The sequence below is a fragment of the Rhinopithecus roxellana genome, chromosome 5 (genome assembly GCF_007565055.1).
Source record: "Rhinopithecus roxellana isolate Shanxi Qingling chromosome 5, ASM756505v1, whole genome shotgun sequence".
In the NCBI taxonomy this organism is placed as follows: Eukaryota; Metazoa; Chordata; class Mammalia; order Primates; family Cercopithecidae; genus Rhinopithecus; species Rhinopithecus roxellana.
In genome coordinates, this window is record NC_044553.1 from 154,411,974 (window position 1) to 154,427,399 (window position 15,426).

At 48.4% G+C, this 15,426-nt stretch overlaps 1 protein-coding gene across 3 annotated transcripts in view; it reads left to right on the forward strand.

Moving 5' to 3' along the window:
* Positions 1–15,426, forward strand: part of LOC104654483 — a 49,112-nt gene that overhangs the window by 12,248 nt on the left and 21,438 nt on the right. The window contains exon 2 of one of the 3 annotated variants that reach the window (XM_010353693.2): positions 7,091–7,222. The exons of the other annotated variants lie outside the window; for them this stretch is intronic. Coding sequence (XP_010351995.1) covers positions 7,091–7,222 — 132 coding nt within the window. The remainder of the gene's footprint in view (positions 1–7,090; positions 7,223–15,426) is intronic. 3 annotated transcript variants of the gene reach the window in all.

Sequence of the window (15,426 nt, forward strand, 5' to 3'; positions counted from 1 at the left end):
AAGTCCAGCCCATATTCAAGGGGATGGGGGACAGTGAGACTCCATCCTCTAATGGGAGGGGTACCAAAGGGTGCCAGTACATTTTAAGCCACCATGGAGTGCTCAGTTGCTTTACACAAGGTAGACCATTGCAAGGCAGCAGAGTGGGGTTTCGGATCCTGAGCATGGCCGTCGCCCCTCTGCAGTGTAAAGTGTGAAGCACCACAGGCCCCGTGAAATGGGACCTCTGTAAGCATGTGAGCTGTTTCCCCTTTGGATGTCCTTTCTGAAGAAGGAAGCAGAGCTGTGTGCGAGTCCAGCTGCGGCTCCTCAGCTTCAAAGAGGCCCTTGGTACCAACCCTTGGGGCAGACCATCTCCCCTCCCCTGCTGTCCCTGGCCTCCCTTCTCTTCACCCGGAGCCACGTTCTCACTTTCCTGGGTCCTGGGCAATTCTATTTTCATGGGCCTCTTCCTCCATAAAAAGAAAAATTAAAAATTATTTCTTAGGACTGAGCTGATATTAAAGATGAACATATAGATGTTATATATTAAAACATTTTCTTCTACCCAGAAGTTCATTGTTTTCCTTCTGATTTTAAATTGGAACATTTCTGTGGGCCCTGGGCACTGTGCCTGCTGCATCTGAAGGAGAATTTGGCTTGCCCTTCCCCCTCCACCCCCACCGCCTCCTCTCCCTCCCCCTTCTCATCTTCCGCCTCCACTATTAACTTTTCCGCCCGGCCACCACTTAGCAGGCTGCTGTCCTCTCCTACGCTGTGAACTTTCAGGTTCTCCGAACCCCGGGCAAGCCCCGTGACTGGGGGCTGACTGTTCCCAGTAACTCTGGCTTTCCTGTTTCCCGGTCCTTCACCAAGAGTAGACCTCCCTTGTGAGGAGGAACTTAAGTAGAAACTCATCTTCCCTGTAAGCCCACAGAGCTGTCACCCCCGTCTGGCTTCTGGCTGGTCTCTCAAAGCAGAGCATCAGAAGGGCCTCCCTGTGCACCTGCAGGGGTGGTGGCAGCGCAGAGATGGCTGCTCTCCTGGCTCTTGTGTCTGACGCCCCAGCCAGCCCATCCATCCATGAGTCCTCCACTCAACCATTTAGGAGACAGCTTTTTACTGGTGAGCATTTCATGAGGCCTATCTTGTCTTCTTCCTCATGGAATTTAGAGGGACACAAACCAAAAAAAAAAAAAAAAAAAAGAAAGAAAGAAAACCAAAAAACCTGACACATGATTCTAAGCAATGGGAGATTTTTTTCCCCAAGGGGTGGGGTCTCACTCTGTTGCCCAGGCTGGAGGGCAGTGGCTATTCACAGGCGCAATCATTGCACACTAGAGCCTTGAATTCCTAGGCTCAAGCAATTTTCCTTTTTTAGCTTCTCAGCAATGGGAGATTTTTTGTAAGAAATTGGCGTTTCATGGAAATTGAAGCAAGAAATGCATTCTGGCTTCGTGAAGGAGAAATGAAGCCATCAGTGACCAGGATGTCTTCCTTCCTGTCTGTCTGGAGCCCCAGGTCTCACCATCTGGTACCCTTTGTTTCTAACTTTGGTTTTCAACTTTGGGTTTTTCTTCTTGTCCTCTGAGCATATGGCCAAATAATGGTCACCCCAATATGGCAGCCCCAACCCTACATTTGTGTGGCCTTAAAGCTCACTGTGTCTCCCCGGGCCTAAATTCCCAGGAGAGAAGTAGAGTGGCCTGGCTTGGTGAGGAGCCCTCTGCTCTAAACAGCTGTGGCTGGGAGGTGGTGTCCCATGGTAGGGAAAGCTGTCCCTCGAGGCTGTCACTGAGATAGGTTCCCCAGGTAGGGTGTGCCGGAGGGGAGAGAGAAATAGCGCATTCCCCACGCCTTTGCCTCAAAGCCAATTCCTGGTTTAGGGTGGTGGTTGCCAGCCTTTTGATGTCCACAGAAGAGGATATTTGTTTAGTTGGGAAACTGGTATAAGATTGCCCAGTTTTAATCTGCCTTCTCTCATCAGCATGTGATAAATAATTTAGAAAACAGGAAGACCTTAATATTAGAATTGTAAAAGTATTTTAAATTTATTCCTTAATCAAATTAATCAAGTGTAATTAAATTAATCAGAGTGTATTGTTCTTGGTTTTCCCATTTCACCACTGACAGTTGAGACTTTGGTCATAGAGCTGAACCAGTCTGTGGGCTTACACCAGGCCCCACAGCACTCGGAGTCCTCAGAGATCATTTTTAACAATAATAATGCAACCCAGACAGGAGCAAAAAGAGTCGACCTGTGTCTGGAGCCTGCTGAAGTTGGGGGACAGGGAAGCGACATGATCTAGTCTGTGATTTAGAAAGAGCCCTTCGGCCATGGGGAGGTTGAACTAACATTCACAAATTAGAAATCTGTGCTGGCAAACACTTTTAAACAGAGCAAATGTTTGGCATATGCAGACACACTCAAATTGACTGATTTCTGAAAGTGCATCCCTGTTCAGAAGCTAGAGCCAAGGTCCCACCTCCTCGAGGGTTTTCCCTGGAGCTTGAGAGGAACCTGTCACTTGCCCACCTCCGAGTCTGAAGACACAGGCCGGCAGCAGTCGTGTTCATGACGTCAACTTTGACAGTTGATTCCTTTTTTGGAGAAAACCACTGGCTTTTGGAATAATTTTCGCCCTCTCTCCACAAGAGCCCTGCGATTCATGTAAGTTCTATTTATAAAGCCCCTTCATGGGCACAGGTCAAATTTAACAAGTCTGGAATAGGTGGGCAAGGCTTACTGGCCCAAAATGGCAGATGAGGAAAAAGGCTCAGACTCCCTCAGGAGCCTGCCCAGGGCCACACAGCTCCGAAGAGATGGAGCAGGAATTGGACCAGAGTCTCTGCTGCCAAGTTCATCTCCCTATTACTATACACTCGCTACACATGCTGCTGAGAGGCTGTTCCTGATCTTGGCTCTGTTGTCTGTTATGTGTCCTAGCTGGGTGCTTAGTCTCCTAGGGTTGCCATAACAATACCAAAAGCTGGGTGGATTAAGACAACAGAAATGTATGGCCTTGTAGTTCTGGAGATGGGAAGCCTGAAGTCCATGTGTCAGCAGGGCTGTGCTCCATCAGAAAGCTCCAGGGGAGGGTCCCTGTCTCTTCCTGGTTGCTGGTGGTTACCCACAATCCTTGGCATTCTTGGCTTGTAGCTGCACCACTCCAGCCTCTGCCCCTGTCTTCGCATGACCTTCTCCCTGTGTGTCTATTTGTCTGTGTCCAGATCCTCTCTTTTTCTGTTATGAAGACATTAGTCATTGGGTTTACTCACCCTGACTCATGTGACCAGATTTTAACTTGATTGCATCAGCAAAGATGCCATTTCCAAATGAAGTCACAGGTACTAGCAGTTAGGACTTGAGCATATCTTTTTGGGGGACACAGGTCAGCTCTGACACTGAGACACTGCCAGGGGGCCCCTAGTGGACCACGCTCTTACCCAGAAGGTTCTGTGCCTGGTCAGTGTTCTTCCCTCCCTGGGTTCTCCTCAGTCCCCTGCTCAGGCCCATGAGGTGCTTCCAGTAGGGGCTGTGCTCATGAGTCCCTCTGCCAGGAAGGGCATGAAGTCAGCTGCTGCCAGCCTGGGGACGGGTTGTGCCGCTTTCGCATGTGTTTGAGATGCTGCCAGTGCGTGGCCTCAATGAGTGGGTGGCAGTGCGAGCACATTGTGTGTTCCGGGGAGCGGGGCCACCCCTGGCTGGAGGTGTTGACTTCCTCAGGGCTCCTGGCAGCACCTGGTGCATTACTGGTCAGGGTATCATTTTGACCTCAGGGTGGCTGAGGAAGCTATGTTTAGGGAAGTGGCATGGAGCTTAGACATTCGAGCTGGCCTGGTTCTTTTTCCCCCACCAGATGACAAGCGTCTCTAGGGCAGGAATGCCTGGCCATCTCTATTTCCCCTCCAGCAGTTTCGGGCTCATGGGAGCTGCCATGTTTCTGCAGCTTTAGTCCCACATTGCTGTGACCCTGTGAGGCTCCCCTGGGCAAGTCTCTTCACTCTCTGAGCACCCTGCAGGGCTGCTGTGGGCTTCCATGAGACGATGCATATTAAAACCATGCACGACTTGAAAGGCCTCCAAGTCCACAGCTTTCCTTATTATCTGGGAGATGCCTCAGGATGAAGTGGCAAGACCTGATTGAAGAATACGGTTGAAGACAGCACCTCGATATGTCTGGTGGTGCAGGGATAGATGGCCATGTAGCCCCAGTAAGAGCCAGTGATAGGAAAAGGTGGTAGATTTGGGCAAGGAGGTGGCCCCTCCGAAAACTTGTTGCAGTTTCAAGTGAATTTCTGAAGACACATCAAGTTTTAGATGTGCTGAGTCTGCAGTGACCATGGCCAATGGGATGGGAAAATTTTCTCAATAGAGACCAGTGAGAGGGAACGTGGACTCTCCAGAGAGTTTCATGAGTGTCCCTGCCAAGGACTAGTGGAAACCCAAGCGGGTGAGGACAGGGATAGTGGGAGAGGTGGGAGGCCACCTGCGATCTTGGAAAAGAGGAAACTTCCTTTTGGCAGTGTGGGAAGCAGGCTGGGAAAGTCAGGGTTGCAGGATGGGAATCCAGGGTTTTAGCAGACAGGAACCTGGAACAACCTGGCTGGGCAGTGCTGTCAGCAGACCTAAGAATATTGACTGTTTGGCCTATAAAGGAAAAGTTTGTTGCAAAGTGGAATCGAAAGTGGCCAGGGGCCAACAGGGAAGGCGCCGCCCTCACTCCTTATGGCTCTGAGGAGTTGGGTCTGTCCTCAAGTCCTGTGTGTGGCCCTGATTCCTAAAGCTACCTGGCTACTCCCTGAGAGCAGGAGCTGCTTTCTGAAAGACCATGGATCCTCCCCCACTCCCTCCCCCCCACCCCCGGCAAGCAGCCAGCGGAGTGCCAGGGGCATAGCACGTGCTCAGTTAACGAGAACCGACAAGACCCGTTGCCAGAGGCGGCTTTTGCTCCAGTGCTGGAGTTCTCAACCCAGCTGTCTATGAGAATAACCTTTCCAGGAGCATTTGAAAAGTACTCATGCCCAGGCCTCCTCACTCTGTATTAATGTTGCAGTTGGTCTGAGCTGGAGCCTGGCACCAGGCATTTTCAAAGCTGCTCATGGATGCTGTATTCATTATTAAGATTCATCACCAGCTCCGAATTGTGGCTGCATTATGTGGGCACATGCCCGGTCTTTCTGGGCCTGTTCAGTCATTTGCAAATAGCCTTGCAGAAATATACATGGTGGGTCCCATGTGTGCCTGGCACACACAGGCACACTGGCTAATGCTGATTCAGAGTCGCAAGACGATTTTGCCCTGTTTTGGTGGGTAGCTGCCCTGTGGAGATGACTGCTCAGGGAAGCTGGCAGCTTTCCAGAAGAGAGAAGAGGAACAACCATTGCTGATTGGATCATCCAAGCTGGGTTAGCATCTGTCTGGCTTTGAGCACTGGTTTAAGGTGAGCGTTAAGGTCCCGTGAGATGTCAAGAGTGTTTGAGGAGAAAGAACACATCTTCTTGGTCTAGGTCGCCTTTCAATGAAAAAATGCCATTTTGTCAGAAATTCCCCTCTTTGGGGTTCAGGCCATGCATTTGATGTTAACGAGCTCTCGTTGAACACGCTATGTGCTGCATCTGTGCAAAGGCTTGGGGACCCCTAAATGAATTTGACAAATTAGACAAAGTCATGCCCTGTTGGAGCTCAGCAGCTTTCGGGTTCCCCTTCCCCAGGCACCTTAACCCAGGACAGCCACACTAGCAGGAGGAGGGCGGGAGGGAGAGATTCACACATAAGGGTCAGGATTTGAAACGCTGATGAAGAACAGGATTTGCGGGGCCCTTGTCAACAGTTCTGCTCATCGAAACATTTTTTTCTTGGTATAAACTGTTGCCAATCGACTGAGAAAGGTGATTTGGAACCAGGCCCGTGACCTTCTGCAGGTGCTGTGCTATAGGGTCTGTAGATTGTTGGGATGTTACATAAAACAAAAAGCCCCTAAGGCCATGCCTGGAAGAGCAGGCTTTCCCAAAGGCCAGCCTTCTTCTCTGCATATTGCAGAGCTTCAGGAGATCTTAAAAGAAAGGACTCTTTTAAGCAAGGGTCAGATGGGATAAGGATGACGCACAGGGAAGGTGCAGATGCGGTTGTAGTGAAAGAGAGAGTGAGGACCCAGAGACCTCCTGTCCTCAGCCACAGGCAGCTTCCTCTTGGAGTCCGTGGCACGTGCATATTGGTGCTGGGCACTGTGGGATGGAGTGTTCATCCCAGCCACACGTTCCTGCTGGGCACCACCTCTCTCCTGGTGATAGGTTGGAGCTGAGGGCACAGAAATGGCCAAGGCGGGGAGTCAAGCCAGACAGCCAGCATCTCCAGAGAATGGTGACAGATGTTGTCTGCCAGGTAAGTGCAGGAAGTGCAGAACCAGCCTTGAAGCTGGATGAGGGTCATACAAGGTGTCCCAGAGAGGGGACATCTGAGCTGCACCTTAAAGGAAGAGTAGTAGTTGGCCATGTGCAGAAGGGTAGTCTAGGCAGGAAGAACAGATGTGTCTAACCCAGGAGGACAGCATGGGCCAGTGGGAGGAGAGCATGGGCCAGTGGGAAGGGCAGGAAGCTAGGACTGGGCAAGGTAGAAAGATGTGCCTGCTGGTTTGATAGGGTGAGGGAAGTGTGGGGCCCCGTTTTAGCCCAGTAGTCAAAGACCTGAGTTCCAGCAAAGCACACATGTGTGCATGTTCTTAGAGTGTGTGTGCTGCCTGTGTGTGTGTATGCGTGTGTGCGTGCATGGGAGGAAAGGGAGCGGAGAGTTGTCAAATGAGGCAAGCCAAAACTCAGGCAGTGGGATGGTCATGTTAATATCTTTTACAAGGGAGTTCCCAACGCATACTCCAGGATCATGGTTCACTCAACCTCACATTGCTGCAAAGCGGGAATTTTACCAATGATTTAAAGCCCTTCCAAGGGTCTCTGATCTTCCTGGCATAACTTTCTGGCATCTCCCTCACCCTCAGTGCCCTGTGCCCCAGACCTCGGGAAGGTGTTCCAGGCCCAGTTTTTTCTTCCTTTGAGCCATGGCACGTGCTGTTGCTTCCACTGGAACACTCTCCCACTTCTGTTCCTCCTTCAGATCTTAACCCGCAGTTGCAGTCTCTCTGACCCTGGTCCCTCCCACTGCAGGCTGTGCTCCTGTGTCTCTGGGCTGCTCCACCACACGGTGCCTGCCCATCATAGCATCCACCACCAGGTGGCCTTTTCCTTGGTAGGTTCCTTACAAGCATGCAACATGCTTTGTGCACCTCTCAAATCTTCAACACCTTGCATGGTACCTGGCCCCAGGTGGGCACTTGGTCGAGTATTTGTTAAATTATTGAATCCTTTAGAAAGCCCAAGCTCAGCAAGGTTAAGAAACGTTTCTGTCAGTGAGTAACAGAGTGGACATTCAAACCGGCCTTCTTGCTGGCCCCACTCCTGTGCACCTCTCACTGCGCCTACCCAGTTGCTGCCTTTCTTACCGATCTCAACGATTATGCAGTCAGCAGTGGGAGAAATGGGGCTCAGAGTCCAGTCTTCTAGAAGGTGGAGTGAACCAGGCAGGGTGTCAGTGCTCAGGCTCAGTGGGGAAACTGAAGCAGAACCCCAGAAATAGAGATTGGGCCGTTCCAGCTAAGTAGGGGGAGTGCACAGGCATGACCCTGTACCCACTGGAGACTTCATTTGTGGCAACAAGACTCACTGCAGCCCCACCTCCTAGGGCAACGCACCTCCTGCCCCGTTTTGCGTGGAATAAAGCTGGGACTTCCATGAAGGGACTGGGCCAGGTGTGACGGGCCAGCCAGGAGCTGCACCACACCCTCTGGAACTCTAGAGGCCATTCCAAGCCTCACTTGTTTTTCTTTTCGCAAAAACGGAAGCAGAAAGCCTCTGCTCTGTTTGCCTTACTCTGCAAATAAAAATGGAATCAGGAGAGTAGCAGTTTGAATCCCACTTGCAAGCAGTTTGTAAAAAGTGCCCAGGTGCCCCAAAAGGTGGAAACATTTATTTTCCATTTGCAAAAAATAACACTTTGTTATGTCGATATCATGTGGCAGTAGAGTACTCTGCAGTTTGCAATTTGGGAGTGCAAAGGGCAGGGTCTTCTTGCAGGCCTGGCTCTGGGAAGCCTCCTCACCATAGCCCTCCATGTTTTCCGTGACACTCTCCAGCTCCCAGAGCGGGCTGCCTTGCCTGCTTAGTGGGCTCTAAAATCGTACTTTACAGGTCATGCCGTGATTCGGGCTTGCATCGGAATTTGTTTTTTCAGATAGCTCTGTTTGGCGTATCTTTTTATTTCACAGTAAAACCATTTTTAAAAATTAACACGTGCACATTGTCAGAAATCAAATTGTATAGGCTAGTGTATCATGAAAGCCCTGACAAATCCTGAATGCTTGCTTTGTGCCAGGCACTGTTCTGGGGATGTTTTTCCTGTAAACTCATTTAATCCTCATCACAACCTTGTCCCCACTTTGTTTGATCCAGGATTTGCATCCAGACAGCACATTGATCGTCTTCGGACCCCAGTCATGGACTTCCTGATGTGGAAGAGGAAGTCATGCCATACTACTGGCTCTTTCTCCTCCTCTCAGTTTCATCTGTGCTTATTAAAGTGCTTCTATCTGTTGCTTTTTAATCTTTAGATACATTTTTCTCCAGCACCCTTGCACAGTGCGTCCGTCTCCTTGTTTCATAAGGTGAGGTTGTGAATCCATGTTGTTTCTTTTGTCTTTCCTCTCAAGCTTCAGTGCCACCCACCTACTACCTTCAGGCTGACATTCCTTCAAGATTGCTGAAGTCTGCATCCTGTCCTGAACGCTCTAGCATATGCATTGTCCATAGCTTGACTCTGAATGTTGAGAACAGTAGGTGACATTGCTGTAATCATTGCTACATTAGAGGTGTCTAATGCTGGGTTCGCTCATGCGCTGGGATGACCTTTTCTTCTCCAGAGATCAGTGTCAGAACCCCTAGACCACTCAAAGCAGAATGGCCCAGAACAGACTCGAGTGGGTTCTCCCGCCTACACAATGTCAGTTGCTTGGAAGCATGCCATATTGTAGTTTGCTTCATCTTTGGATCATGACTTCATTGTGCAGGATATTTTTTCTGGGATTTCTGGTTGCCTTTCTTTTTTTCTTCTTGCTTTATGTGCCTTTTTCATACTCTCCCTTTTTTCATACCACCTGTTCCATTGAGCCTTTCCCCATTGTTTTTTTTGTTTTGTTTTGTTTTGTTTATTTCTGGAGAGCTAACCCCTTTCAGGATGCTCACCCCTCCTCTACCCAGGGTACTGTATCCTCCCCAAGACTGCTGCCCCCAGGTCATCTTGGGCTCGCCATCATTGCTTTCCTGGGTTGGAGGCTCTGTTTGCTCAAGTTACTTCCTTAGAAAAGGTACATGGAAAGTAAACTGTCTGAAAATGTCTGTATTTTATGCTCACACTGAGGGTCGATTACCAGGTTCTAAATCATTCGCCTTTAGAATTTTGAAGACTTTAGAGTTTTCCTTTTTTCATTTGCTGATGAGAAGTCTGATTCCTGGTTCTTAATAGATTATTTATTTTCTGTTTTTCTCGTCCAGAAGATTTTAAGAATTCTTCTTCATTCATGGGGTTCATGTATTACGTGAGGATAGTCTCCAGGGTGGGTCTTCATTTATTCATTGTTCTGGTCATCCAGTGGACCCCTTTCATCTGAAAGCCCACGTCCTTCAGCTCTGGGAGATTCTAATGGAACTGATTGTTTAAAAATCTTCATTTGTTTTCCGTTCTCCATATCTGAGCCCCTTACTTGTCAGCTCTAAAATCTTCCAGAATGAGATTGTATTCTTCTACATTTTTCTCATTTCTTTGCCTTTTTGCTCTTTATTCTAGATTTTGTTGACTTCATTTTCCAGTTTGTCATTTTGATTTTTTTTAACTCTTAAAAAACATGTTGGCACTAACATTTTTAACCTCTGAGAGCTTTTTCTTGTCTCTGATCATTTCTTTTCCTAGAATCTATTTTTGTTTTATAGCTACTAGTACACTGAGTGCTGGAACAGTAATTAGAGCATTTTGTTTGTTTGCTTGCTTTAGTCCATGAATTATTTCTGTCTCCTCTGTGGTCAGTTTTTGATTGTTTTGACCCTGCTCTTCCTGCTGCTCACTTTCTCATGTGCCTTTTTGTTCTGAGTTGAAAAAAGTCTAGCAGCTGTTGTGAGATTCTTCTTTGGCCAATGAGTAAACAGGCTGAGAAAGACTGGGTAACTGACCAGGGTCACCCAGGTAGAAATGTGTAGCTGGTAACCAAACCCCAGTCTCCTGATTTCTACTCTGCTTCTCTTCCCCCCAAAACTTGATTGATTTCAAGTAGATTTTAGGCCAAGACTTGTCCCACTTTGCTGAATGCATAGAGGCCGGCATCTCTTGGTTACTGGGGCTGTGGGAGAAGCTGACTTTCCCATCACTGGTCTGTGACTCATCCGTGGTATGCTGGAGGCCCCAGGAGCTCTATGGTTGTCAGGAGACCATGCAGCCACATCTAGGATGGTTGGTAGCTTCTCACTGGCCTGATGTCCTTTGTCAAAGATGAGGCCCCAGAATCCACTCCCAGGTATCCCACAGCCCCCACAAAAAGCTCAGGCTTCTCCCTCTCAGAACAGGAGACCTCTGCTCTGAGATGGGGACCACAGTGGAGCAGCACCCACTAGAAGGACTCCTGGGTCCCCGAGGCTTGGTTAGAAGTAAATCTTCACCTGCATGCGGAAGAATTCAAGGGGGTGTTTGACTGCAGGCAGGCTGCATGTCTTAGTCCATTTGGGCTACTATAACAAAATAGCATAACTTGAGTGGCTTCTAAACTACACACATTTATTTCTCACAGTTCTGGAAGCTGGGGATTCTAAGATCAAGTTGCCAGTAGATTGAGTGCCTGGAGAGGGCCCGCTCCACGGTTTACAAATGACCTTCTTCATGCTGCCTCCTCGCCTGTAGTGGAGGGAGATGTGGAGAGCTGTCTGGGGTCCTTTTTATAAGGACATTAATTCTATTCATGAGGGCTCCACCCTCATGACCTAATCTCATTCCAAAGGCCCTACTTCCTAATACCATCACCTTGAGGGTGAAGATTTCAACATATGAATTTTGGGGGGACACATTTAGATCACAGCAGTGCAAAATTAGGAAAATGTGAAAGAAACCATTAAACCATAGATACTTTAGCTCATGTCACCCTCATCTTCTGCTCCTGCAACTTTCTCCTATAGAATATTCCGACTTGCAGAGAGAAGCAGTGAAATCATTCAAAGGAATTTCTCGGCCCTCCAGCTTTGGGATGCTCCTTAGATCACATGGAATCTGAGACTGAACCATTTATTGGGAGCTTTTCTTTATTCCTTTATTTTTTTTCCATTTATTCAGCAGATGTATATGAAATCTTCCTGTAAGCATAAAACGGTGCTTAAATACAAGAGGTGAGAAGGGTGCAGAGTCAATTAAGATGCGGTGTCTGTCCTCAAGGGCCCTGCAGCTCAGAGGGAGAGACAAACGTGTGAACAGGTGCACTGTGAGGCGGAGGGAAGGCTGCGCTGCTGAGAGGTACAGTTAGTGGGCTGTGTGATTGCGGGGAAAGGAGTGATGAATTGTGCTCAGGGGAACTGAGGCAGACTGGTGCAGAGACGGCACCAGAGCCGGTCTGGACAGAAAGTTGAGTGTTATTAGATGGAACCAGTAAAGGGGGCAAGGCACGGTTTGAACAAGAGCCAGGGATCAGAGGCTCACAAGTGCCAGGCCTGTCCCAGGGCTGCTGGCTCCAGTTGGTGGGAGTCCAGGGCAGCAAAGGACTTGGCCATGTGAAGGTTTGGGTTTCTTGTCTGGTGAGGGCACAGTGCCTCCTTCTTAGGTCTGTGCTGGGGAGTAAATGAGCCAGCCGGGGCAGGAGGTGGGCTCCATACTGGTTGCATAGTAAGCCTTAATCCAAGTTAGCTGTCATTGCTTATGACAAGGTGGCCAACGGTTCCACCTGGCCTTGGAGTGCATACTAGTTTGGAGAGCAAGTGGTGCCAGGTTTCAAAGAACTGTGGGCATTAAAAACAGTTCATGGCAAAAGGGGAGAAGCAGATGCCCTTAGAAGGGGTGCAGCCACCTTCTCCACATCACCATTTTGTGGACAGGCAAACAGAGGCTCGTAAAGGAAAGATGTAGCCCATTTATGTGCAGTGAGACAGGACTGAAGGCATGTGATTTACAGATGCCTTTTACTTCTTTTTTGTTTATTTAGTTGGTTAGTTATTTTGCTCCCTTTACCTATTTTTTAAGAGCGTATTTTTCCCTGCTTTTTATTTCAGTACTGATGTATAGATTTCTTTCTTTTATTTTCTAGCATAATGTTTGAGATGGGTAAGAGACAGTCCAGGCAATAGCTTCAGAAGGTGTGTATTTAACAGAGAAGCAAGCAAGTGCTGTTGTCTGGCTCGGCATAAGAGCTTTCTGACCAGCAGAGCTGACAGGAGCCATTGCTTATGGACTGCTTTGGGAGGTGATTCATGCAGCCCCGGAAATGCTCAAGCATAAATCTGGGCAACCATCTGGTGAAACTAGTAGAGAAGGGAATGAGGGTTCAATGAGTGGTCAGACTGGAAAAGCCTGAACATTCTCTTCCTCCCCAGAGAGTTGGGGGCCAGGGATTCTGCTCATGTATTTAGACCCTCCTGCTGTAAGCATTTTGTGAGCCTCTCCTGGGCGCCAGGCCTCATATAGATGCCAGTAATAAGGATGTTAAGGGACAGAGGCAGGAGAAGTAAATTTTCTAATGTAGAGCACAGGAGTTAATCTTGTGGATTTGGGCTCAGGACAGTCCCAAGGGTTGACAGCCCTGGCGCCTAGCAGTGCCATCGTGGACAAATTACTTAACCCCAGGGAACCACAGCTTTCTTTTCTGGAAAATGGGCAGATATTTATTCATTGAGCCTCTGCCGTACAGCATTGTTCTTGGCACAGGGGCTGCAGTGAAGGACATGATTGTTGTCAAGTGGCTTCTCTTCAAAGTAGGGAGGAGAAATGAAAAAATAGCATACTTTGGAGTAGGGAATCCTACTTTTTTTGGTACTTCGATGAAATGAAGTAGGGCACATAGCTGGAGAGCGATGGGAATAGGGGACCTTTATAGGCAGGGTATCCTGGAAGACTTTTGCTGCAGGGACACGGTGTCTGAGCAATCTGAATGCTGTGATGGAGCCAGCCAGTGCAAAAGTTTGGGCAAAGTGTGTTCCAGTAGAGGAGACAGCCAGTGTAAAGGCCCTGGGGTAGTATTTTCCAAAAAGATCAAGGATGTTCAGTCCTTTAGTTGTGATGGGATTGACAGAGAGGGAAGAGTAGCAGGAATTTAGATAGCTAGGCAGCAGTAGTATCATGCATATTTTTCCAGTGTAGCACCTTATAGCAAAGTCGTTTTTTTTCAAGTCTTTTTTTTTTTTTTTTTTAACTCCTGTTAATCTGGACATGTATTGGATCAAAATTGTAAGCTTGACATCTCCCTGCGTGTTAGCCGCAGTTTCTTCAAAAAGTTATCATTCAGAAGGATGCTATTTCCAGCCTGGACAAAACACAGTTGGAGGGATCCATATGCAGAGATGAGAATTTTTGTATCTCAGAAGATGGTAAAACCCACCCAGCTGTCTAGTCATGTCGGAAAAAATCACATTAAAATGCAAATGCTCCTGAGTAAGTGAAATGTAGGTGGGTGCAGCCCGCCAAAGAAATATATTCATGAAATACAGGCTGTTGATCCATGGCTAGCATGGGCCAAGCCATTTGCTCAGCAAGACCTGAGCGCTAGGAAATCGCAATTATGGGAGCTGTTCTGTGCCCTTAGCAAACCCTGATCTCCCCAGGGGCAGTTGGAAATGGGGACTCTCAAGTGCTGGGTAATCATGGGATGGGGTGGGGGAGCCTGCTTCATAAAAGGACAGTCTGACCACATCCCTTTCCTCGTCTGTTTGAACCTCTCAGCATGGACCTTGGGGACAAAGACTAGAGACAGTGTCACCTCCACCTTCCCAAGAGGAGGGGATCTGCATTTCCCTGCATTGTTTAACTTCTATTTCTGATCCTATCAGGGACTCTAAGCTGGAATTCCTTAAAAAGCATTCTCCTTTCATGGGTGGGTCTTTGAAAAAGCATTGAGAACATAAATTTTGTTAGTAAATATCTGTTATTTGCAACTTTGAGCCATAAAACATAGCAGTGGAGAGAGAGAGAAAAATGTGTACGAAACAAGATGACTGTTTCCCATTGAATCCATGCAGCAGTAATCAGGTGGGCGTTATTATTCCATTTTGTAGACAGGGAAACTGAGGCTCAGAAACAATAGAGTGGGGACGTTCAGAAGATGGCCTTGGTGAAAATGAGAGAATCCCAGCTCTCTCACACCCTGAGAAATAGGGAGACGTTTCTCCCACTCGCTGGCTCCACTTTGCCCATTTATAAAATGTGATCGTAGCGCCTTCCTCTCTTCTGTTGTTGCAAGGATTAAAATTGTTGATGGATATAAAGTGCTTAGAACATTACCTGGCCCCTGGGAAGCCGTCAGCAATGCTAGGGGCTGTGCTGGCTGCTTTAAATGTGACCACGGTCACTCAGCAAGCAGGAAGTAAGAGGTGATGACATCAGCATGACTGTCCCTGTGCAGGAAGACCATGCTCGAAGCCCAGAGACCCCCTGAGATCACCCGCGACAAACATTCAACACAGATCACAAACGAGCATTGTCCTGCTCACACAGTTCTTGCTCAGTTACCTGTGGAATTATTCTCCCCACTTTACAGATGAAAAAAAATGACATTCATAAAAAAAAAAAAAAACCTTCTTTTCCTTAAGGATTGCAAACAAAAGCCTCTTTCAGCCAGTGTTCTCGTTACCTACTGCTGTGTAACAAGCCAGCCTCAAACTTGTGGCTTGAAACAGAAGGTTGTTGTTATCTCGTGGGGTTCTGTGGGTTGACTGGACTCAGATGGTGGTTCTCATTTTGGGTCTCCTGGGTATTGTGGGCAGATGGTGCCTGGGGCTGGAGCCACTGGCTGGCAACTGGGCTGGGCTGGCCGGCAGAACCAGGGCTGTAGGTCTTCTCTGCCCCTGTTTCTTTCCACCTGGCTAGCTGGGGCTTCCTCACAGCAGGTTGGCCTCAGGGCAGTTGGATTCTGACATGGCAGCCAGCTTCCGAAGAGGGAGTGTTCCAAGACACAGGAAATGGAAGCTGCTGGGCTGTAAGGCTGGCCCAGGAACCTACTTGGGCTCTCACCCAAGGGGAGGGAGCATGGACCCCTGTCTCATGACTGGAAGCAGGGAGTGGCCATCTGTAATCCCCCATCGCTGGGCAAGGTGGATTTTGCAGATCCTGGAGGGCTACATATGTGTAATAGTTCACTCCCCTGTAACATAGGTTCTGCTAGG